The sequence below is a fragment of the Euprymna scolopes genome, chromosome 10 (assembly GCF_053919585.1).
Source record: "Euprymna scolopes isolate OS-2025 chromosome 10, ASM5391958v1, whole genome shotgun sequence".
Classification (NCBI taxonomy): Eukaryota; Metazoa; Mollusca; class Cephalopoda; order Sepiida; family Sepiolidae; genus Euprymna; species Euprymna scolopes.
The window spans coordinates 42,971,513-42,997,336 of record NC_136491.1 but is presented as its reverse complement, the minus strand read 5'-3'; the positions used below and the strand labels follow the sequence as shown (position 1 = coordinate 42,997,336).

The following is a 25,824-nucleotide window of genomic DNA, read 5'->3' as shown; positions in this document are numbered from 1 at the left end:
TGCCCAGACGTAAAATATTCTTCGTATAATATATCTATATAATTATAAAACTCAAATGACCTTGTAACTGGTGTCGTAACCAACATCTGGTTTACGACTTCCGGTTGCGCATGGATAGGTGTATCAGAATTTTTGTAGGAATTTTTGACACCCCTAACACGAAACTGCGAATAAAATATAAAAAACTCGTAATTTCTCTTTTAAAAGTGGGTTGTTTATTTTCTTTATGGATTATACTTTCAAAATAAACTATTAAAGTTGTTTTAAAAATAATAGAAATATTTTTTTTTTTATTAAAAAGTAAATAATTGATTTACTCCCCAAAGTTTTATATATCACAAATTGGTTATAAAAGATCAATAAATAATATATTCAAATTTAAAACAAAAAAAACCTGTAAAGTCAGAAGTTTAAAACTTTTTTTTTTTTTGTTTTTTAAATGAAACCTTGGTCCTTGCTCCTTTAATTGAAAAAAAAAATTAGGGCTTGAATTACATTTTTCGAGTAGTTATAAGCTTGGAAAGACAGGGGGTCGAATTAATTCACGCCTCCCATTTTGAAATGTCTATTAAAAGTAAATAATTAATTTATTCACCAAAGTGTTATATATCACAAATTGAAGATAAAAGATCAATAAATAATATATTCAAATTTAAAACAAAAAAAAAAGTAGTAGTAGTCTAGCATTATAATAGTTGTGATTCTAAAAGTTAAAAAAAAATACAAATATTTAGGCGCCATCAGCTAGAATTGAAACTAGCATTCGAAGCGGGTGACAATGTGACACGCATATAAACCGATTAAAAATTTAAAATAAACTAAGATGAAGGTACAAAATGTTTAACAACTTTTTCAATTTCAACCCATTTTTGATCCCTTAAAAACAATTTTAACCGGCTAAAGGCCCATAAAAGAACAGCCTGTAAAAAATCCAGTCATTTGAGGCTCTAGTTCAACTGAGCACTTTTCTACAGGGAGGGGTCGTTTTTTTCAACGATATTTTCGAAAGTCATCCCCTTGTTTTGATTGACTAGCCCTAATTTAAACTTATGTCATTTCCGGTTTGGCAATGAGTGCAACAGCAAAGACGTCACGTTTTTTTTTTTTTTTTTCACATACTTTTCCTCCTTCGTGGTACTGGTTCGAGCCTGCCTGCCTGCCTACTACCACTTTTTTTTTTTTTGCTCAACACACACCTCCAAACACCGGGCAACGTCTGGTACCCAGACTAGTTTTGTTATAAAGACTGTCTGAATAAAGCTCATTTTTGGATTTGCTTAAAAAAAAAAAATAAAAAAAAAACTACATTATATATAATGTTTGTCATCCGTACCTTAAAGTTTGTATTCTGCTGAATGGCTTTGTAAACAAAGAAGTGCGAATCTTAATGAAAGCCAATTTTTATTAACAACAACAATAATAATAATAATACAATTGCGCTCCCTAAACCAAGACTGGAAATGGATACAGTTGATGCAAATACAGCATGGAAGCCACCAAGCATAACACGAAACTGTGGGAACATGATGAGAATTAGCAGTGAGCCGGATGTTAACGCATCCACCATGAGAAACAAAATGAAAAATCGTCTTTTGCACATGGCTCCACGCATCGCTTCTGCTTGGGAAGAAAAAAATAAGATACCCACAAAATAATTATCGACCAATGGCAGAGCTCTGCACCTAAAATAAACACCTCAAATATCACAGTCGCTGGGAGCCAGTTTGCCACTATAAAAACGAGGGTATTTGAGGGAACCAAGAGAAGGAAGAAGAGAGATTCGCCCTGATGCGTCAGTGAACGCACGGATGGATTCTCCCACCCGACCTAAAGAGATGAAGAAGAAAAAGAAATAAGGCACCAGTGAACTGAAGCTGACTATGCTCTCATGTTATGGGCCAAACGCCTTCAATTCTAAACAATGCCTAATTCACACAAACCAAAGAAGAGAGGAGGAGAAAGAAGACGAAGACGCTAGCGCTGATGAAAGAAGTCACTTGCTTTCCAGTTACAAGCCAGGAGACGCATCACCGACAGCAGGATGACCTAACCCTCTCCATCGTCCAAAAGATAAGTTACATTTTATGAACATTGATTCCTTGTCAATTCATACATACCTACAAACATTTTACGAACATTGATTCCTTGTCAATTCATACATACCTACAAACATTTTACGAACATTGATTCCTTGTCAATTCATACATACCTACAAACATTTTACGAACATTGATTCCTTGTCAATTCATACATACCTACAAACATTTTACGAACATTCATCTCCTTCGTTAAATCACATTCCATCCTACGAACACTTTGCCTCTCCTAATACAAATTGTTGGTAGTAAATAAAGTCGGTTCTCAACCTTCAATATTCGTCTGTCTTTAATTATATGGAGTCAGAATCTACACACTTCCAACGTTATTCATTTCATGTATTCTTGGTAGTGGCCTCCATGGCATCCTTTCCCACCCCTAATCCTTTCTATAAATTCATAGGCCATAAAACCATACAAAAAAAAAAAAAAATTTTTATTATTGTTTCGTGATAACACAAGTATTAAAACAAACAAACCAAAAACTTATTTGAAGAAATGTAAAAGATAAAGGTTTAATATTATTTTATTTTTTCATGATAACACAAGAAGTGTCAAAACAAAAAAAATTTCTTGAAACCAAACACCTCTACATGTTTTTGTACTTTGCATACGAAACAATTAAGAAGAAAATTTTTAATTTTTACATTTCTATAAATGAAGTCTTTTTTGGGTACTTGTACAGTTTAATCAAGACACTAAAAAAATGAAAATATCGAAAAAAGGTTATATTGTACGTATCTGTTTTGGACTGAAGATCTCCGAAAAAAAAATTTCACTTAATTTGATTGAGTAGTTTTTTTTTTTTAATTTTTTTACAGCGCAAAAACATGTTTTTATGACAGCGCGTTGAAGGTAAACATCTTTGAATTTCTTGAACTTGCCACGGGGGAGCGGTTTAAAGCGCCGACACTCCCTCCCAATCTTTAATTCTAGCTTTTCTTCCTAAAAATCGAACCTTTTGCTCGGAATTATAACATTTTTTTTTTTTTTTTTTTTTTTTTTTTTATACAGTGAAAAAAAAAAAAAAAAAAAAAAAACTACTTGATGAAATTAAACGAAATTTTTTTCCGGAGAACTTCATTTCATAATGTATACATACAATATGACCTTTTTTTTTCCCGATATTTTCATTTTTTAATCTCTGGATTAAACTGTACAAGTACCCTTTTTTTGAAACACCATATTAAACATACTGATGCAAGAAGTGCTGAAACTTGGATAGTTTTTATTTTTATTTTTTTTTTTTTTTAATGGTTTTTTTTTGGTTTCGGGTTAGGGTTACATGCTTGAGGCTTCCATTCTGTATTTGTATCAACTATCTATTTCCGCCATTTTGGTTTTGGGAGCGAAATTGTTAAAGATTACCATTGTGATTATTATCGGATTGCTGCAAACTCTGTCCCTAACGTATTTACGGTAAAGTTACTGGTCTGTTCACATAGTGCATGTATTGTAAGTCAATCAGCACTAAAAATGTCTGCTGAATTTTACTGATAAGTTTTGTCAGTTTTTCAAAGTGATGACAGAGCAAATTAAACCACTATGCAAATTTGTGCAATATACGAATTTGCATGGTTGGTCATTAATTTGTTTAAAAATTAAACATTTTGATTTTATTTGTTTCTTACAAAACATACCACTAATCCTAAGTCCGAGTGGAAACACCCCACTGTCCATTTTAAACACACTGAAAAAGAAACTAGTAGTTATCGGAAAACAAATTAATATTTATTTGCAGAAAAAAATTAGAAAACAAATTAATATTAAGGAAAATAAAAATCAGACATAAATTAATATTTTGCACAAATTTGTACAGTGGATTAATTTGCCCTGTCACAGCTGCAAAACCCAGACGAAATTATATAAATGATATAATGATACACGATTAAAATGATAAAATGATATAACTAATTATCATTAATGCAATAATATTTTAGTCTCTTTATTTTATGAAGTGAGCACAAAAAGGAATTAAGACACTATCATGCCCAGCAGGTGTTTTAAGTCAGAAAGGCCACGATGAGTTAGGTTGATGGGTGAAGTTGCCTATATCAACTGAGGTGCGTGATGTCAGGCTATCAAATTCCTACTGATTAATTCTGTGTTTCTATTGCTGTCTATGGTTTCAGCAAATAAATACTGTTTTGATTTGGGTTAGAATCAAGCTTTACCAAAGCCATTTCATTAAAAGTCATGTGATCTGCTGACGTCACTGAATAAGGTACAGTGATCACTGTTACCCAAAGATGATTATTATGAAGGACAGTAATTTTCTGTTTCAATTCTCAAAGAAATTCCCAAGGGATTTATGAAACTGATCTAAAAAAGACTGTATTTTATTTTTCAAGAGATAAAAAATTTTCTTTTTTAAGTAAATAATAAACAAATTTTAATCTTTAAAATTCATGAAACAACACACAGCTTTTCCTTTTAAATTCTTGCTTTTCTTTTATTGAATACTAGATGTACCCGGCGTTGCATGGTATTAAACATAACGTTCAATTCCTGTCAAAAAAAAAAGTTAAAAAAATTGAAAGAAACTGAGACATATGCATGCGAGTATTGTTTTTCTAAAAATTTCACTTCTCGTAAGTAAAAAAAAATATATACTCGAGCTGTGATCGAAGCCAAAACCTAAAGACAGTGAGTCAAGTACGATAACCATTAGACCAGCTTGCCAAGATCTTTAAAAAGTGTTTACAAACCCTGTGAAACAATTGACAAACAGATAACAATCCGATGACCCCTGTACCCCACCAAGTACTAATTTTTCAATTTTGACCCCTTAGCAGCCTTTTTTCTGGATGAAAGCCAATTAAAGTTTTCCACGTGTCTGAATACCCTATATACTATAAAGTATATTTAAGTTTTATAATTTTTTTTTGTAAAAAGCTTTTATTGACAGATCTTGCTTGCTTATACCTCAGGCATGACGTAATTTTTCAGTGATTAGGCCTGCTTTATGGTGGCTGTGATTTACTCATTTCACAAGATGATTTACGTGTACTTGTGACTCCATTCACCTGCAAGCGTAACACATAAAATAACACACGCTATCGTATTGATATATAGATAATACAAATTATCAATCCTCATCTAAAAAAAATTCCGAAACGTAGTCATAGTATTCAACAAGACAAGTCTTCTCTGCACACAACACATAAATTATCTTATTTGGTTAGTACAATAACAACCATTTACGACAGATGAATGCAAACAGACGCCTATAAACATCAATTTATGATTCTCTTATTCACCTACTTTAATTGTGTTGCCGTGTTTTTTTTGTGGTTTTTTTTTTGCAATTAAATGGCAGTTTGCTATTGTTTCACAATGTTCGCTACTTAAAATCCTTGAAAGATTAATTTAAAATGATAAACATTTCATTCATTTGTTTTAAACAAAACAAAATCTTTCTCATTTATTACTGTTATATCATGAATTTCAATATAAGCAGAATAATATTCCAAGGGGGGATAATTTACGAACAACAATTACGGTAACATAGTAAGGTTTGTTGTACGAATAGTTTAAAACCAACAAATCTATAAATAGAAAAGTCAAAATGTGTGTATGTGTGTTTGTTTGTATGTATGTGTGTTTGTATGTGTGTTTGTATGTCTCGCAAAAACTTTCCACACGGGTCATGGATTTTCGGCAGATCAGTATCATTTTTAACTTCCAACCTTTGCCCGACAAATATCGAAAAATTGGCCAAAAACGTTAATTCCTTCACCCTGAAACCAGTAGTTTTCTACAGGGGGGAGGGGGGTCAGCAAAAACCGTCCTCTCATGACTAGTTCACTTCTATGCATGCGTCATACGACGTCGTAACCTGATTTACTTTAAATATTTGAAAAAGTGACACAATTTCGTGGACGTCGTCTTAGTTCAGTTACTTAGAGTGCGGCCTCATTATCTAAACGTTTTGGGTTCGAATCGTGGTGTGAGATGTCTTTTTTTTTTTTTCTTTTTTTTTTTTTTCTTTTTTTTTGATTTTTTAAATTTTAATATTGAAGCAGGGTTATTTAAGCCATTTTTCATGTGTTTTTCAGAATTTTTTAACGTTCGTTTTTCTGTTTTTTTTTTTTTTACTTTGCTCATTCTTAGATTTTCACTAACACCCCCACCCCTCACCGACCACACACATCCAAAAACACCCGGGCAACGCCGGGTACCCCCCCCCTAGTATTTAATAAAATAAACTATGCATCAAGATGCGTATTTTATTTTATTCAAATTAAAACGTTTCTATATTGAACTCTCATTCTTTGACGTTATTCTCGCATTACCTGCGCACAGTTCAAACAATTTAAATTTTAATATTGAAGCAGGGTTATTTAAGCTATTTTTCATGTGTTTTTCAGATTTTTTTAACGTTCGTTTTTCTGGGTTTTTTTTTTTTTACTTTGCTCATTCTTAGATTTTCACTAACACCCCCACCCCTCACTGACCACACACATCCAAAAACACCCGGGCAACGCCGGGTACCCCCCCCCCGCTAGTATTTAATAAAATAAAGTATGCATCAAGATGCATATTTTATTTTAGTCAAATTAAAACGGTTCTATATTGAACTCTCATTCTTTGACGTTATTCTCGCATTACCTGCGCACAGTTCAAACAATTTAAATTTTAATATTGAAGCAGGGTTATTTAAGCTATTTTTCATGTGTTTTTCAGATTTTTTTAACGTTCGTTTTTCTGTTTTTTTTTTTTTTTTTACTTTGCTCATTCTTAGATTTTCACTAACACCCCCACCCCTCACCAACCACACACATCCAAAAACACCCGGGCAACGCCGGGTACCCCCCCCTAGTATTTAATAAAATAAACTATGCATCAAGATGCGTATTTTATTTTATTCAAATTAAAACGTTTCTATATTGAACTCTCATTCTTTGACGTTATTCTCGCATTACCTGCGCACAGTTCAAACAAGTAAAAATACAACCGCCAGATGCAATGCTCGGTTCTATACAGACTTGTTTCTCCAAAGTAACAGCATGGCAAGGAAGAAAAAAAAGAAATGAAGGACACACCGAAGATGGAGTCTACCTCCAAAATATATTTGTAATGAATTTCAAACAAGTAAAATATTTGTTTATTTTCCTAATATTACGTTGTGATTTGGTTTCAAGCGCACTTGATGCATATTTTATTTTATTCAAATTAAAACGTTTCTATATTGAACTCTCATTCTTTGAAAATATTTATTAATTTATTTATTGCGGACTATTATCCTCATCTTCGGAACTTCGGAAGCATGGTCCGATTCTTTTAGATCTTGATGCCAATCAAATACACACACATACATGCACATACGCACACAGGAAAGAGTTGATGACAGGTCAAAGTTAAATAAAATTTATTTTGTTAACCAAATCAAGTAGGAAAATGTGAAATATAAAAAAAGACTTTTTAATTTATTTATTGCGGACTATTATCCTCGTCTTTCTTTCTTAGATGTTGTTTCATGACGTTTCAGCCAACTATTCCTTTGGCTTTCATCAGGTGGTAACCGCGACAGGATAGGAACTCCGAATTTCCTAACTGCATTCTCAGCAATTACTGCCATCCATAGTTGTCGTCTCACCACGTTTTGGCCAAGTAAACCTCTGGCCGGCTTTGGGTAGGATTGAAACCGCTATCTTCAGACAATTCTCACCTGGAACCGTAGAGATGCAACATCTCTATCCACTGCACCACGGGTCCCATCAGGTTACCACATGACAAAGGCCTGTTGCGGTTACCACCTGACAAAGGCCAGAGAAATAGTTGGCCGAAACATTGTGAACCAACATCTAAGAAAGATGAGGATAATAGTCCGCAATAAATAAATTAATAAATAATATTCATCTCAATAATGAATTCCAATTAAATAATACAACAAATATTTGTTATGGGATGACAAGGTTAATTTATATATATATATATATATATATATATATATATATATATAATTCACCTTGTCATCCCATCAGCAGTGAGATATCTACTGGATTGAGAGGATACCACCATTTTTCCAGCGGCCTTGGCAACAGATTTAATGTATGTGTTCCATTTCAGATCAGGAGTAAAGGTCAGGCCCAGAAGCTTGTCAAAACAAGACGAGAGCCATTCATTTCAATTGATGCCAGATGAGGATCAGAGCATTAATGATGTAAAGATAAAAGCTTGGTTTTAGATGCATTAAAAGTAACCAGCCACTTCTTTCCCCATTGTACCACTTGCTCAAGATCAGAGGAGAGAGAATCTGAGAGAACTTGGTCGTTTACAGTCGTAGATGTGCTACCATAAATGGTAGTCTCATCAGCATAAATGTCTACGAATGATGTAAAGATGTGATTTGGAAGATCATTAATGTAGATCAGGAAGAGCGTTGGGCCTACGATGGACCTCTGAGGGACTCCAGCATTAATATTGTGAGCTTCTGATTTCTGCCCATCAACTACTACTCTTATGAACCTATCAGAGAGAAATGATTTAATAATTGAGAAGACATTTCCAGCTATACCGTAGCTGGAGATTTTGTGAAGTAAACCTTTATGCCATACTCTATCAAAGACCTTTAATATGTCAAGAGCAATTGCCCTAGAAAGGTAGCCTCTGTCGAGAGATTCATTAATCCTGAGATATAACTTTAAGCACATCTGCAGATCTAGCAGAACGGAAACCATATTACTAAGAAGGTTATTTTTGCTGAGATGTAACCATCACTAAGGTTAGTTTTGCTGAGTTAGTTGATTACTTCTCTATTTAACACAGATTCCAGCAACTTACTCATGACACACAGGAGACTTATGTGACTTATTCTGCCAATTGCACTTAATGAACCTGCCTTTGGCTTTGATGGCAGCCTTAGAACTGTTCACAGGTCTACATCACTGTTTCCCATACTTAAACCGTCAAAGGTTCTGGTGATTCTGGCTTGTCCTTTGTGTTGCAGCTGAATTTATTTAATACTGTGTTCATTCTTAAGCTCTTATGGAAGTGGGGTGGCATGACGTCACCTTCATTGCTGATAACTTAGTTCTGATAAGATTCAAGTATTAGACTTCACGCTCAGGGATGACAGCAACATCCTTACTAAAAGTCATGCACACTAATGCAACTTGGCTCAAATAGGCTACTACCACCAACAGCCTCTGTGACTGCAAGATCAGCAACCGTGTGAAGTGGAAGATCTACCATACTGTTATTATTTTGATTATTCAAACTCTTGAGTGTGATTTTCTCGTATCGACCTACGTAACTCTGATCATCTTCAGGTATATCTTATCGAACTTGAAAATCTTTCTGCCAAACTTGAATCTTTCTGTCGAACTTTGGAGTCTTTCTGTCGAACTCTGGAATCTTTCAAACTTGGGAATCTTTCTGCCAAACTCTGGAATCTTGCTGTCGAACTTTGGAATCTTCCAAACTTGGGAATCTTTCTGTCGAACTCTGCAGAGTGTGACAGAAAGATTCCAATCTGCAGAGAATTTTGAATGGAACCCAGTATTTAATCGACAGGAATATCATACTCTCATTCGATCAGCCATGTATTCTTAATGTCACATGCACTGAATATTGAACCTTGAATCTTCAGAAGAATATCACTTATAACTGAATTTTACTTAATATTTTATCTGTTACACCACAGGTCTGAGTACGATAAGATACACCTGAAGAAGGTCAAAGGTTACATCAGCCAAAACATTCCAAGAATAACATTCACGATGAGAACAGTAGCTGGAATAAAAAAAATAATACAAATTATCAATCCTCATCTCAAAACTAGAAACATATTACTCTACTTTTGCGGGGCAACGTTTTGTACTGTGCTGAGTGTTTAAGACAAAACGAAGATTCACCATTATGGAAACCAAAATGCTACACTGAATTTCAGGGATTACACTGCATGATCACATTTGTGATAACAACATCCTAAGGTATTATGGCATAACTTTGATCTAAGATGAAGGTTTTAAATTAGAAGTTGCTTGGAAGTGACTGAGATAAAAGCCGATGATGAGATAGACACTCACACAATGATTTTTGTAAAAGCGACCTTCATTCAAATTAAGTCTTTGAATGTGCCGAGTCTAGACAAAAATGTTATTGTGGAACCTGCTATAATAGCTTTGGACAAATACAAAAGAACTGTTGGTTGATGTAATCTTTAACCTTCTTCAGATGTATCTTGTCGAACATGTGAAATCTTTGTCAAATTCGGGAATGACGAATGTACATCTATAAAGAAAAATAGGTTTATAGCTCCTAAAATTCAAACGAAACTCTCCACAAGGATCTCTGGCATAATGGATAAAAGTACTTGGTAAAAGTCAGTTGTAAGTTATACTCTTCTAGAGGTTTATGGTTTAATCCACAGTGTAGACGACGCTAAAATACAATTTCAAATTACTTAGGACTTCTAAGTCATGGCTGACTGAACAAGAGCGTGTTATCTCTTTGGATTAAATGAAGGATCCCATTTGAAATTCTGTACAGATTTCTGAATTTGACTAAGATTCCTGAGTTTTACAAGATACACCTGAAGAAGGTTACATTGATCGAAACGTGTGAATAATAATCAAGATGAAAACAACGGTCTGAAAAATCCAAAGAATCCAAAGAATAGTTGAATATTTTATTTTTGGTCCCCCCAATAAAAGGAGGGTGGATCTGTCGATTCACCGTTGTCTGTTCGTCTATCCGCACTTTTTTCAATAACTACACCTTGGAATTTTTTTCAATTTTGCACAAATATTAAACATGATGTGAGTAAAAAAACATAACAGAATGAATTTTCCGAGAAAACTCCAGTTGCCCCTCTAAAGGTGGCTTTCTGGTTAAAATTGACACTTTTGTGCTTATTAAACAAAAAAAATTGATGCCTTGGATTTTTATAAAGCTTTCTGAAAAGTTGTAACTGATTTCTATATAATTTTGTTTATACTTTGTGATAATTTGGTCTCTTTTAGGGTTAATGAAAACACTCCATTTTTGGGACTACTTTACCATATTTGTCCCAAATTTTCTGTGTATGTCAATTTAGCAGTTTTGCATGATACTGAACTCAAATTTAAATATGTTAAGGTCTTGGAGACTTTTGGGGCTAAATAGGGCGGGGAGTAAATGATGGATTTAGTCATTTCTTTTTTTTTTTTACATGGTGCAGAACTCAAATTTACATATGTTAAGTCCTAAAACTGCACCGTTTGTTCATTTTCACCAGGATTTGACGTCACCTGGAAATTTGGGGCTAAATAGGGGCGGGGGAGGGGAGAGACAATGCTGAACTTAGTCATTTTTTTCTTGCCTCGTTCACTGTGCATTCACGTGGGACTATGCATGCTTCACTTGTTTTACTCACGTTCACCCCAAACAAGGCATATCAGCACTTGGACGTAAGAGGCTACTATTTGGCACCATGCCTAGGAAAGATTAACAAGATGTTGGTTTACATTACCTCACTACAGTCAAGGAAACAAGTAGCAGGAAGGGAATTCCAAAGTCTAACTGTTCGAGGGAAGAAACTATTAGAGTAGAAAGCTTTCTGGCATTTAGGGACCTCAACAGTGAAGGGGTGTGATTTTGTTGCTAAGCGAGTTTGTCGGGAATTTGTACATCAAGGGGGCACAAGTGCAATGAGTTCATCAGAGCACATTCTATTGAAATACTTGTAAAACAAACACATAGATGCAACATTGGGGCGATGGGACAGGGGTTGGAGCTTAGTTGACAAAGTGGAAACTTTTTTTTGATCCTATCCAAGAGGAAGAGACTAGTGGTAGATGCACTAGCCCAGATGTGGCAACAATATTCCATACATGAGCGAATAGTGGCTTTGTAGAGATACAGGATACTCTCAGGTGTGAATAACCTTCTAGCACGGTAGAGGGAGCCCACCTTTCTTGCAGCAGCTTTTGCAATGTACTTAATGAATTTGCAAACAAATATCATCCACACCCTGTATACCCACACCTCAGCTGATGACAGGTGGAGGTGGCTTATCTAGATAACCTTTTCACACATTTAGTTTTTAAGATTTTCATAATGAAGAAAGAGAAGATGCCTCCCCCCCATCTTCCTGTGTGTAATACGTGTTCTTATCAAATCTTATTATCCTCTTTAACTTAAAATTGATACACTATAAAAATCAAACGAATCTGACCCCCCCCCCTCTGACAAAGGAGGGATCGGATTTAGTAATTCACTCCCTTTCATCCATTCGTTTGTTTGCACTTTTCTCTATAACCACGTCTTGGATTTTTTTTTTTTAAATTTTGCACAAACATTAGCTATGGTGAAAGTTAATTTTTGCCAGAACAGCTTTTCTGGGCTAACTCTTGTTCCTCCTCACTCTGGGGTTGGGGCATTATAGGGGTAAAATTGCCCCAAAATCGTTCATCTGTTAGCACTTTCCTCAATAACCACGCCTTGGATTTTAAAAAAAATTTGTACAAACATTAGTCATGGTGAAAGTAAATTTTTCACTCATGGAGGGGGACCCCACATGCTCGGTTTGTTTTCTCATATTTCATTTTACTTCAATTAAGGGTCACAAAAATCAAGGGGGCCTCCTTCTTGGGGCAGCATTTGATCTCTATATAGCATACATATGTATTTGAATATTCCATTAAAGTTTTCCTCTACCTCTGAAATGTTGAGTTAATAAAGAAGTTTAAAAAAAAAGCGTTAATTTCTTCAATTGACAAGTTAACTGTGTTATAGTATATCATTCTTGTGCTCTCTTGGGCTTATTGGATTCCAGGATAAGGATTCATCTGGTCTGGTGGAGTATCCAGCTTTGTACTGTTACTGTAGGCAATATAATTTGGAAGACAGAACAGACAAAGTGTAGCATGAGAACAGATACTACACTTTGTTATTATTAATTCGACCAAACTGTTAAAAACTATAAGTCATTTTATAAAGGTAATGTTATTTTAATCTCTATTGATAAAATTATTGAATGGAAATTGCTTAAAAAGAATTGGGATTTTTGAATAGATTAGGAATTGCTAGGAATTTTAAATGTTTTATAGAGAAGCTATTCTTCAGGGGGGGGGGTCGTTGTTACCTCCTTTTTATTATAATGAATTGAAGAAAAAAGTATTGATTGTAAAAGTTTTCTTACTGAAATAAATATTTTCTGAAAGTATTGATGCAAAATCTATGTATGTAGAAGGAGGGTATAAAAAAAAAAAAAAATAGCCTACTGTGAGTTCAGTATCGGTAGGTCAGATAGGTTGCTATTTAGGTCTGACTTTGGAAAACTCGCAAGATAACTTTGTATGCTAGACTTATACTAGCTGATGTACCTATCTATATTTAATGTTCTTATGATGATGGAGTTGATTTTCAAATGATATCCAAGGAAAGATCCACCCCATAAATATATCTGATTGTATAGCAGTGAAGCATTATTTTTCTAAACAAGACAAATGTGTGTACCATAACATTCAGATCGATAACTGTCAGTGACGCACAGAAAACTTTTTCAGGGCAGGTGCTCAAGTGAAACAAACGGCAAAAATATAGCAATGAACGCCGCCTCGGTGGGGCACAGGCCTATAATAAATTCCTCTGAAAGGGGCACTTTTAAAACAGGAGTTTTGAGAGAAATGGAGCTACTTTGGCTGAGCACTTTTTTAAGGTATTTTTAGGGTATGGCATGAAGGTCTCCTCAGGAAAATTGGATCATACGGTATCACTGGATGAATACTTAACATAATTAAATCCTTCTTAGATAAGAGAAAAATCCAGGTTGTCCTCGACGGTCATATATCTAAACAATATGATATATATATCCTTGGACCTTTATTATTCCTAATATTCATAAATGACCTCCCTGACAAAATTGCCTCTTAGATGGGTATATATGCTGATGACACTACACTCTCTATAACAGGCACAACAGGAAAACAAATGAACACATATCTAAGGAAATGGCAGAAACACTAGAGGATGACCTCCAATCTGTAGTGGAATGGGGACATATATGGATGGTCACATTCAATGCTGCCAAGACTAAACTTGTTTCCTTCAATAATTACAAGAAACCTTCTCTACCACCAATAGCAATGGCCAAAGATTCATTATCTGAAAGTACTTTTAAACTCCTCGGCCTAATGTTCACAAGAAACATGAGTTGGAACAATTACATTGAGAGCATTGCCAGGACCGCTGCGAAGAAGGTAGGCTCTCTCTACCGTGCTATAAAGCTACCAACACCCGAAAGTATCCTATACCTCTATGAGACCACCATTCGCCCATGTATGGAGTATTGTTGTCATATTTGGGCTGGTGCATCTGCTACTTGTCTCTCACTCCGACAAGGTCTAAAAGAGTCTCCAACCTGATAGGTCCTGAACTGTCAGCCTCTGTCCCTACCGACAAAATGTTACATCCCTCTGCCTGTTCTACAAGTATTTTAATGGTGAATGCTCTGGCAAACTGCAAGCACTTGTCCCCCCATGACATAAATACCCTCGACAAACCCCATAAGCAGCTAAATCCCACCTCTACACAGTAGAGATCCCTAGATGTAAGATAGCTTTCTACTCCAGTAGTTTCTTCCCCAGAACCGCTAGACTTTGGAATTCCATTCCAAGTCCCTGCTTCCTCAACTGTACTGACATGCAGAAGTTCAAGTGTAACGTTAACCAACATCTTGCCACCCAACTCCCTACATAGTAACCCAGTAGCTTATGTCCCTGATAGTAGCCCCTATACCAAAGTGGCAATGTGCCTTGTTTGGGGTGAAAAATGTAATAAAAAAAAAATGAATAAATAGATAAATTCCCTCTTAGTTTTTTCGGTTTTCTTATGGGATGATCATCTTTAGTGAACTATTTCACGTAATTATATTCATGCAGATATTCTACAAGATTTATACTTGTGAAATATTTGTGTAAGAAAGTTATAGTAAACACAAACTATTTTCTATATATATTTATGTATGCGTCTCTCTCTCTCTCTCTCTCTCTATATATATATATATATATATATATATATATATATATATGTTTGTTTAAAAATTTTTGCCTTTGTCAGTTTTTTATCTACAAACATGAAACTTATTATATTTGGGTTTTAACCCGGAAAAATCGATGCAAAAGTGAAAATTAAAGGAATGTAATTTGTCAAGTGAAGATCGAATGATGACATTACGAATTTTCACGAGATTGGTATCGTTTTGAAGCTTGATCCTTTGGACCACAAATATCAAAAAATTGGCCAAAAACATTAATTCTTTCACCCTCAACTGAGCACTTTTCTACAGGGCGGGGTTGCTTTTTTTCGTTGATATTTTCAAAAGTCATTCCATCTTTTCGATTGACTAGCCTTAATTTAAACCTTTGCCACTTCCGGTTTGATGATGGATGCAATGGCAAAGACGTCATTTTTTTTTTTTTTTTTTTTTCTTTTTCCTACCTTCACGGTACGGGTTAAAGTCTGCCCGCTTACTACCACTTTTTTTTTTTTTTTTTTTTTTTTTTTTTTGCTCAACATACACCTCCAAACACCCAGGCAACGCCAGGCACACAAGTTAGTATAATAATAAATACAAAATCGGCATTAATCAAAATATCATAGTTAAGCGTATTTTACGGCCAGACAATGCTGGGCGACCTGCTAATCTATAAATATGAAAGCGAAAATGTATGTATGTGTGTTCGCTTTTTCTGTGTGTCTACAAAAGGCTTTTTTCAAAGAAGTGGTCGGTCGCTTCACAACTTTTTAAAACTTTTTATATCACATATAAATCGTAATATCTCACAGTTAACGAATCTCGCCTGTCTATTTAATTTGCTCGATTTCGAAAGACAAATATTCAATATTTGTCACTCGCCGCATGTGGATTAGTCTTTTTCCTATAACATCTTGGGGGGGGGGAAGCGTTCAGCAGTAAATGAAATCCCGCAGTCAAACTTGACCTCATAAACTTATTAAAACGTGCATCTGCTAAATCCAAGTAATTAAATAAATTCAATCGTGTTTCCGTTAGCAGGTCGCGGTGGGGCAATGGTTAACGTTGTACGTTTTTTTTTTTTTTCACTTTAATTTACAACTTTGCCTCAAGGGTTCGGGTTCGATCCTCATACTTACTTTTTTTTTTTTTTAACCCCCCACCCTCGGAGTTTCCACACACACCTCCAAACACCCGGGCAATGCCGGGTACCCTCGCTAGTATATATATAAAAGGATAGAGATAAACTTGATGATTTCATAAATTTTGTAAATTTTTCAATTTATTTTTACTATTTCAACATTTCTTTATATATACACAAATTAGTTAACCTTCATGAAATCACTTGCATATTCATGAGTGACATATTGTTTGTTTTAATAAGTTTTAAATAGAAAAAGTAGGCTTTTAATATCAATGTCAGAGTGAAAAAAAAAACCCTCAACTTTATAAGTATATAGATTACACCTTCACCATAGAATTTCCATGAGTCACACAATTTTTTGAATATATATTTTTATTGTTTTTTTTTTTTTTTTTTCCAGAATCAGTGAACAACCACAGAAGACAATCCAATATTAGAATCACCTGTTATCCAACTATATCACACAGATCTGATCAAAGATTCCTTTGGAAGCATGGAGAACTTAAAAAAGCCAAAATCGGACAAAGTACAGTTGAAAGTTGTTGAGCCTGGAAATGGACCACCAGTTACTGTTGTCGATGAAAACTCTGTACCAAAGGACACGTCAGTTAACCTGAAGCCCAAGATGGGCCTAGTCAATGGTGTTACTGTCATTGTAGGCAGTATAATAGGTTCTGGGATCTTCGTCAGCCCCAAAGGTGTACTCATGGAAGCTGGCAGTGTTGGTCTGTCGTTGGTCATCTGGGTTGCTTGTGGCATTTTCTCTATGATTGGCGCTTATTGTTATGCCGAACTTGGAACCATGATTGTACGTTCCGGCGCTGATTATGCATACATATATGAAGCTTTTGGTGAATTCCCAGCATTCTTGCGTCTCTGGGTAGAGTGTATGATTGTGCGGCCATGTTCCCAAGCTATTGTAGCATTGACCTTCTCCTATTATATAATAGAGCCGCTTTTCCCCGATTGTGAGCAGCCAGGTGTAGCAGTGCGTCTTCTCGCTATCATTGCAATTTGTAAGTATAAAATATTTATTTTATAACTTATTTATTCATTATTGGTATTTATTTGCTTCTCCGTGAAAGAAAATGTGACATAAGGCTGTTTTTAATGGAGGGTGGGTGGGTACCAGCTCCCCTTAAAAAAGAGACACTCTAGAAGTAGGCAAAAATGAAAATTGCCTTATATAGAAGGATTTCCTCTCCATTAACTAAGGACAAATTAACTTAGGTGTAACAGCAGAACAGATACTACACTGTGAGCTTAGTCCGAAGGCCAGGGTCCTGGATATGACCTTAAACTATATCCAGTGGTGAGGCCCCAGCTTGTGGGCTTTGGCGAGTGTAGGGCCACCCTTTAATTACCATTGGTCCCAGGTCCACTCTGACCCAGAGTGGTAGTACCTGTTAGGGTCCCAACTATGGGTTAAATAGAAACCGACGTGAAAACAACAAATATATTCTATTAAAAAAATTTTTCTTAAATCTTTGGATTCGGCATTAAATAACCCAAAAAGGGTTGATATGCCGTAAAACAAAAACAACCAACCAAGTGAAGGCCAGATTTATTTATTTTTGTTTCACTAATTGGCCACCATTTATTAAATAATTTTTTTTTTTGAAGTGCCCATGTTTGTCACATTTGAACATTGAACTCTTTGATCGCTTGCATCCTGTTTTTTAGGAAGGCTGGAGTGGTGATTCGAAGGTGACAAGAATATAATATTTTATGTTGTGATAAAGCAAATTAAAGTTTTACAGACTGTGAAAATTTAACAACAACAAAAAAAAAAAAATGGTACAATAAAAAAAAAAAAATGTGTGTTTAAAATAATAAAATGTACATTGCTCGGTTTATTTACTTGTTAATAGGAGTCATAATTCTTTATGAATCTTTTGCCATTTGTCCCAGAAACTTACTTTTTTTAACTACCTCTCTTAAACTAAATATTTTCTATACATATGTAAAAAATAAAATAAAAAAATATATATATCTTATCTATATCTACACACCTATAAAATTGAGTTGTTTTTTTTTCTCTCTCGCTGATATTAAAAACTGACTTTTTCTATTTAAAAATTTTAAAAACAAACTTAATACATTCAGTAATGGATATGCGGCAGACTAAATAAAGGTTAACTAATTTGCATATTCTTTGAAAAACAAGCATTCATTAATTATTTTTTTCATGGTTTCTTATTGGATAATTAGTTTAACTATTATGCCTAATTCTTTTTATGCATAATTTCTACATCATGCATAATTGCGTAGAATTTAGGATGAAAACGTTCTAGCACATGGACATAACTATGTGACTTTGTCTGATTGTGTGCGAAATGTCCATACCAAATTCCTCTCTGAATATTTGGTCCACAGATTTGAAAGCTGATATATAGTGTATTTTGACCTCTTTTGGAAATAATTACTATATATATTGGGTACAATATAATAATCAATAGAGAATATTCTCTATAATCTAATATATAAAAACCTATGTGTCTGTCTCCATATTTTCAAACTCTATCTCTTCCAAAACTAAAAGCCGTAGAGCAGCTAGGGGCTTCAAATAATTGTATTTTTTTATGGTTTGTTCTTTTACGGGTCTTTGCCGGTTTAAATAGTTTTTAAGGGGTAAAAAAGGGGTCAAAATTGAGAAAATTATACATTTTGTACATTCATCTTAGTTTATTTTTATTTTTTAATTTTTAAGCTGATGGCACCCAAGTACTTTTTTTTTTTTTTTTAGTTTTGAAATCATGACTCTATAATAATATATACGAAATCTGGACCAATTAAAATATCATATTTAAGCGTATTTTATAACTGGGCAATGCCAAGCAGCTACTAGTATATTATATTTCTCTTTATCTGTCTGTTCATTCCACTTTTTCTTGGAAACTACTGTGCTGATCTGGCTGAAAATTTGTATGGACCTTTGTTATAATAAAGTGTGTCAAACTAAGTATTATGATATCCAATTGATGCACTGTTAGAGACTAATAGGGATTATTCACTGCAATACCACATCTACTTTAGAAGATTTCTCAAAAACTACTGATTCAGTTTGATTAAAATTTTGTATAAAACTTGTAATGTACAGCAAACTAAGTATTATAGCATCTGTTTGATTCACAGTTAAGGAAAAATAGGAATTAGTATTTAATGCAAAAATGAGCAGACATTTAACTATATTCAATCATCAATTTGGCATAAAGTACTCCTCATTCTAAGTCAGCAGTCTATAATTTGCTTGTTTTTAAGAATCAAAAAGTCTAGTGTCATATGTAATTATTACTATAATAATTTTTAAATACCTACCGACACTAATGTTTCGTTCTTTCGGGAATCATCAGTGCAGAGAGTTATGCTAACAGCCGGTCGTGAGATTCCAACATGGCCACAAAGCCATCTCTGACTACATTAGCAGGGAACATGTCACATAGCAAACATTAACTGCAAGAAATTAAGTTGAAATTTAAACATTTATTATTAAATGTCGATATGCCCATCTAGAGTGATCCAATGCTTATAACATGATCTGCACATGTGAGCTAAAGTGACCGACTTTATTTCAACTTTTAAATGCTCAACAATAAGAACCGACTTCTTAAAGGGGCTGACATAATTATTACTATAATAATTTTTAAATACCTACAGACACTAGTGTTTCATCCTTTCGGGAATCATCAGTGCAGGGAGTTACCATTACAGCCAGTCATATGATATATATATATATATATATATATATATATATATATATATAGTAAGTTTTAAAAATATATATGGCAATTAAGCTTCACTGAATTTTCTGCCAGACTATTCTTCGAAATTCCTTATATGATTTTGATGGTAGAAAATAAGGTTTAAACTATTTTGGCCACTGAACACTCTTTACCCTTTATCCCTGAGTAGTCTCTGGGCCTTGATAAATGATTATTTCTTTGTAAAAAAAAAAAAAAAAAAATTGAAGAAATTAATTCTAGGAATCTTGTTTAATTGATATTTAATGAATATGGACTTGAGGTTTCAAATCGTAGCCTGTGTCCATATTATGATCCCTGTAAAATATTCCAAAGAAACTGAAATTTAGGGAATATTTTTTAATTGCTATTTCTGTATATGTTAGAAAAATGTCACCAAACCTGGTATTTGAATTAGTAAATTATTATCCACATTATTACCACAACCCACCCTCTCTCGGCATAGAACTAAATTAAACTAAATACAGCCCACCTTACCTACCTTTACACCTAGAAACTTTGCTCCAAAAATAATGATCAGTTGATTCGTTTAGGAATGAATCTTATGTATAGAAATATATAATCATATTCTATATAAATATAATAAATAGTAAAATATAATAAACAAGTGAAGCATGCATGGTCACTCGTGAGTGCACAGTGAACGAGGTATAAAAAAAAAAATGACTAAGTTCAGCATTTGTGCCCCCACTTCCCCATTTAGCCCCAAAAGACCCCAGGGGATGTCAAATCCTGGTGAAAATGAACAAACAATGCAGTTTTAGGCCTTAAAATATGTGAATTTGAGTTCTGCACCATGCAAAAAAAGAAATAACTAAGTCCATCATTCCTCCCCCCTCCATTTAGCCCCAAAAGTCCCCAAAGCCTTAATATATTTAAATTTGAGTTCAGCACCATGCAAAACTGCTAAAAAGACATACACAGAAAATTTTGGACAAATATGGTGAAATAATCCCAAAAATGCAGTGCTTTTATTAGCGCTAAAAGGAGCCCCTGGTGCATACCCAAGAATTATCACGAAGTATAGACAAACAAAATTATATAGAAATTAGTTGGTTACAACTTTTCAGAAAGTTTGAAAGTGTCAATTTTAACCAATTTAACCCGAAAGATATCCATTTTTCCCAGAAAATCCTTTCTGTTACTTTTTTTTTTTTTTACTCGTATCACGTTTAATGTTTGTGCAAAATTTCAAAAAATTCCAAGGTGTAGTTATTGAGAAAAGTGTGGACAAACGAACAGACAAGGGCAAATTTTCCAATAAACATTTGAATTTCCAAAGTAAAATGTCAATTATTCAAAAATATGTTTTCCAAAGTAAAATGTTAATTTCTTGAAAAGTTGTTTTCCAAAGTAAAATGTCAATTTCTTGAAAAATTTGTTTTCCAACTTAAGATGTCAATTATTGAAAAATATGTTTTCCAAAGTAAAATGTTGTCAGTTTCTTGAAAAGTAAAATGAAAAGTTTCAAGTTCTTTAAGTCAAGAAATCTTCAAACATAGAAGTAGGGGGAGAAAGAAAAAGAATGGGAGGTGATTGTTGTTTTTATTTTGCAAAGATTAAAAAAAAGACAAAAAAAAAAAAAACAACTTTAATGTGCAGTGCATTTGAGTCAGGGAACTGATACCTTTAGGCAGCTTGATCTGGTAACAGCAGGCTTATGTTTGAATTTATGTTTTGAAACATGATATAAATCCATTTTTTTAATGCCATAGTCCATATTTCATCATTTTTTTTTTTTTCTTTTTAAATTGTTATAGAAGAAAAAATAATTCAATAGCAGATAATTTTTTTGAACTGCTTAATGTTTTTGAAAATGGAAAAATCTTTGCTATAAATCAGTTTTGTTGGTGGAAAAGAAAACGATTTTTTATTATTTTTTTTTATTGGTGTTGTTGAAGTTAAACAATTTGAAAAACCTTGTCACACACAGCAACTGTTGCTAGAAAATCAAAGCCAGATGGTGCCACTTGTCAGACAATTTGTGCTACGAAAATAAAGAATGAAAGAGTTTAGTCGGTGCTTTGGAGTGACTTAAAATCAAACCGTTTATGTATATTTAAATTTGTGGTTTGAAATATGACATAAATCTTTTTTTTTCTTTTGTTTTTATTGCTTTTAATTGTTGATAAACAGAAATAGAGAGGTTAAGTAAGAATGATAGATATTAATTGAGCCTGAGTTTCGTTTTGAAAGTGTAGGGACTACATGATGTGTCCTTCACTAGAAACATTCCTAAAGACCATCACAGTTTGATTAACCTTGATCTTCATGATGTGTGTGACTTCATTGTAGACTAGCTCAGCCACTTGTTCTGCAAATTGTGCAACTGGTCCCCAGAAAAACTAGAACGACCCTAGCTGAACTTGGTGTTTGACCTTGTTGACACATTTCTTGACTTTGCTAAGGTTGTTCTCTTGGGCCTTGATGTTGAATGTTGTGATTCTTGTATGAAAGGCAGCAAACATCCTCGTTAAACACTTTCTTCGTAGTTGCCATTCCGATACTAAGCTCTTGCCAAGGTCAACATTGCCTTCCTTGGATTTTTTTGTACCATTTTCTTTTTAAAATTAATCTTTTTATTTATTTATTAATTAAAAAAATTATTTACTTTTATTTTTTTTTAAAATGTCTAATTTATTTTTATTAATTTAAAAAAGAATTTTAATTATTTTTCAGCCATTAAAATGTAAAAAAAAAAAAAAAAAAGAAAAAAAAGACATTTAAAAAGGGCATTAAAGTGTATCAATTCCATTTATTAGAACCGGAAATTTAAATAAAAATAAGTTATAATTATCAAGTCTATATTTCTACATGTTTGTTTTTGTAGCAAGTTGCTGTGCCAAAAAAATAAAAAACGCTGATAACAAATAATTTGTGTAAATGTCTTAATGATTTTGAAACAAAAAAAAAATCTTTCCAATAAATCACGTTTATTGGTTTAAAAAAAAAAAACATGATTTTTATTTATTAATTTTTGATAAATTTAAACGATTTAAAAAAACCTTGCTGAACAACTGTTTCTACAAAATTAAAACCAGATGGCGCCACCTGTTAGACAACTTGTGCTACAAAAAAAATTCAATGAACAAAAAACTGTGATCGATGGTTTCAGATGACTTATCAAATCTATGTATATCAAAATCAAATGTATATTTGAAATTGATATAGGAACATGCAATTTTCAATAATGTGTAGACAGAGCGGCCTAGAAAGAAAATGGCTGCTGAGTTCTTAGAATGTGTTCAAACAAATCTTGTAAATGATGTCTATGACAATGATTTAATAGACAAAAGAAATAACAATATTCCAGGAAGAAATTAAGGTGCATATGCCCTTCAGCTTAGGAATGTTGGTGGAGGGCCGTGGCCCCATATGTTGAGAAATTTATCTTGATTTCAGATTTTTTTGTTTCTAATATTGTCCACTTACCTATGTGCTCATATATATAAATATATGCGGGACGTTCCGAAAGTAATGCCTCCTATTTTTTATTCCGTCCTAATAGAGGATTGAAAATTACAGTTGTTATGACTAACTTATGCATTCATGATCTGAAAGTTTCATCTCTCTGTTGCAGATATTGACGATGTAAGACTCTTAAGAAAGCAACCCCTGTCATGAGTGTGTGTCAGAAGCAGAGATGTATCATTGAATTCCATGCAAAAAGTGCATTGATAATGGTTGTGACTATGTGGAAAAAATAAATTCTGGAGCATAAAGGGCCATTTATTTTAATGGTACTATCTCCGTCTTTGTAGCTCTTCAACTTTATATATAAACTAGTAGGTTGCCTGGTTGTAAGATATGCTTAAATATGATATTTTAATTCGTGTAAATTACGTATTTACTATTATAGAAGCAATTCTCTATCGATTATTATATTGTACCTAATACATGGTAGTGAGATCAAAACTAAAAAAATATATACATGCTTGGGTTTATTAGTAGGACTGTGACAACAGCAATTCTTTTCATTGTTTTGACTCTTGATTATATATCCGTTAATATCTTATATGTTTTGATATAGACTGATGTGGTTCTCGGTTTATTAACTGTATCTTACTGTGTCGGATATATACTTTAGTCAAAAGAATGAAAAGAATATTTTGTTGTCACAGCTAGAATCGAAACCAAAACAAAACTGTCCACCCTAATTCCTTAGCCTCTGAGCCACGCTCATATGCACCTTATATATATATATATATATATATATATATATATATATATATATATAATTCACTCGTCATTCCTTTTTTTAAAAGATGGAATCGCCTGATCGCTGAAGACAAGATTCAAGCAAGTAAGCACGCCTGGACGATCCAGTTTTATAATTATATAGATATACAAGTTATATTTTAGTTTAAAAAAAAAAAAATAGGAGGCTTTACTTTTGGAACAACTTTTGTACATAAATAACTCTTCTATAATAATAAAACAAAAAAAATTGCATGTATATGTGTGTGTCTATACCATAATGTAAGTTTATCAAATATTAATGAAATGTATGTCAGAAAGTTGCGCAAATTGAAACATGTGCTAACCGCATTTACGTCTCTTGACTGTCACCCAAAAGGTTAGAATCTCACGGATTCTAGTGACAAAACCATGAGCGTTGTCATCTCTGTGGCATAAGTGGGTCAGGCATTCATCATGTAAAATACGTGTTTGCATATTTGAAGGGTAGATATTGGGACAGAATGTGGGTGTGGGGTTCAGAATTAACGCTTTAAGCTACGGGCATGAACATACAAAAATTTGTTGCTTGTTTGAGGACCATAATTATGAATTTCACTTTCAAAATTTGAGTGTGCTTTAAGCTCACGTTTTCATTTTTAGGTCTGGGAAATGTCATTCAGTCATCACTTTTTTTTTCTACATATTTTTGACATGTTGTCAAGTGTCGGAAGATTTTTAAAAAATTGTCCTCCAAATTAACCTATCTCTGGCCAGATCTTTATTCATCCCTCTTTCTCTCAAATTCACCCTTATCATTTTGTGCCATCTTTTCTTTAGCCTTCCTCCACCAACTGATCTTACTACTCTCTTTGGGCAAATTTATCTTTAGTTAAACTTTGACAAGTAAATATTTTCATTTACCAGGCAAATAGAAAAGTTACTAGCTAAACCCACTTGATTTTTGGAACATGACATGTACGTACATTATAAAGAATTTTCTGGGTTTTTTTTTTTTTTTTTTTTTTTTTAAATAAGTGTAAATCTAAATATGCAACGAATTTTACGTCAAGACTTAAAAATGTAAATATTCAAAAAAATTTTATAAACATTCAAATTTTTTCAGATGTTTTTTTAAAACTGCCTTCACTATAAAAAGAGTATATTGTTCTGTTAAACTTAGTCCCCCGACAAAAGGAGGATGACCTGTAAATTTACCCTTGTCCGTTTGTCTGTCCGCACTTTTCTCAGTAACTACGCCTTGCAATTTTTAAATTTTGCACCAAAATGATATGAGTAAAAAAGAAAACGTAACAGAACAGATTTTCCGAGAAAACTCTTGTGCCCCCCCCCCTCCCCGGGGTGCGTTTCGGGTTAAAATGGCTCAAATTAACACTTTTGTGCTTATTAAAAAAAATTGATGCCTTTGATTTTTTATAAAACTTTCTGAAAAGTTGTAACCAACTGATTTCTATATAATTTTGTTTGTTTATATTTCGCGATAACTCTTGGGTGTGCCTCAGGGGCTCTTTTAGAGCTAATAAAAGCACTGCATTTTTTGGACTATTTTACCATATTTGTTCCAAATTTTCTGTGTATGTCTATTTAGCAGTTTTGCATAGTGCTGAACTCAAATTTAAATATGTTAAGTCCTTGAGGACTTTTTTTGGGCTAAATGGGGGG

At 33.5% G+C, this 25,824-nt stretch overlaps 1 protein-coding gene across 4 annotated transcripts in view; it reads left to right on the top strand.

Annotated features, from left to right (window-relative positions):
- The window catches only part of LOC145285946 (large neutral amino acids transporter small subunit 1-like), a 209,609-nt gene that overhangs the window by 56,701 nt on the left and 127,084 nt on the right, over positions 1 to 25,824 (top strand). For all 4 annotated transcript variants that reach the window (XM_080134454.1, XM_080134457.1, XM_080134455.1 and 1 more), the window contains exon 2: positions 16,605 to 17,220. In XM_080134454.1, coding sequence (XP_079990580.1) covers positions 16,698 to 17,220 — 523 coding nt within the window. In that variant the 5' untranslated portion in view covers positions 16,605 to 16,697. The remainder of the gene's footprint in view (positions 1 to 16,604; positions 17,221 to 25,824) is intronic.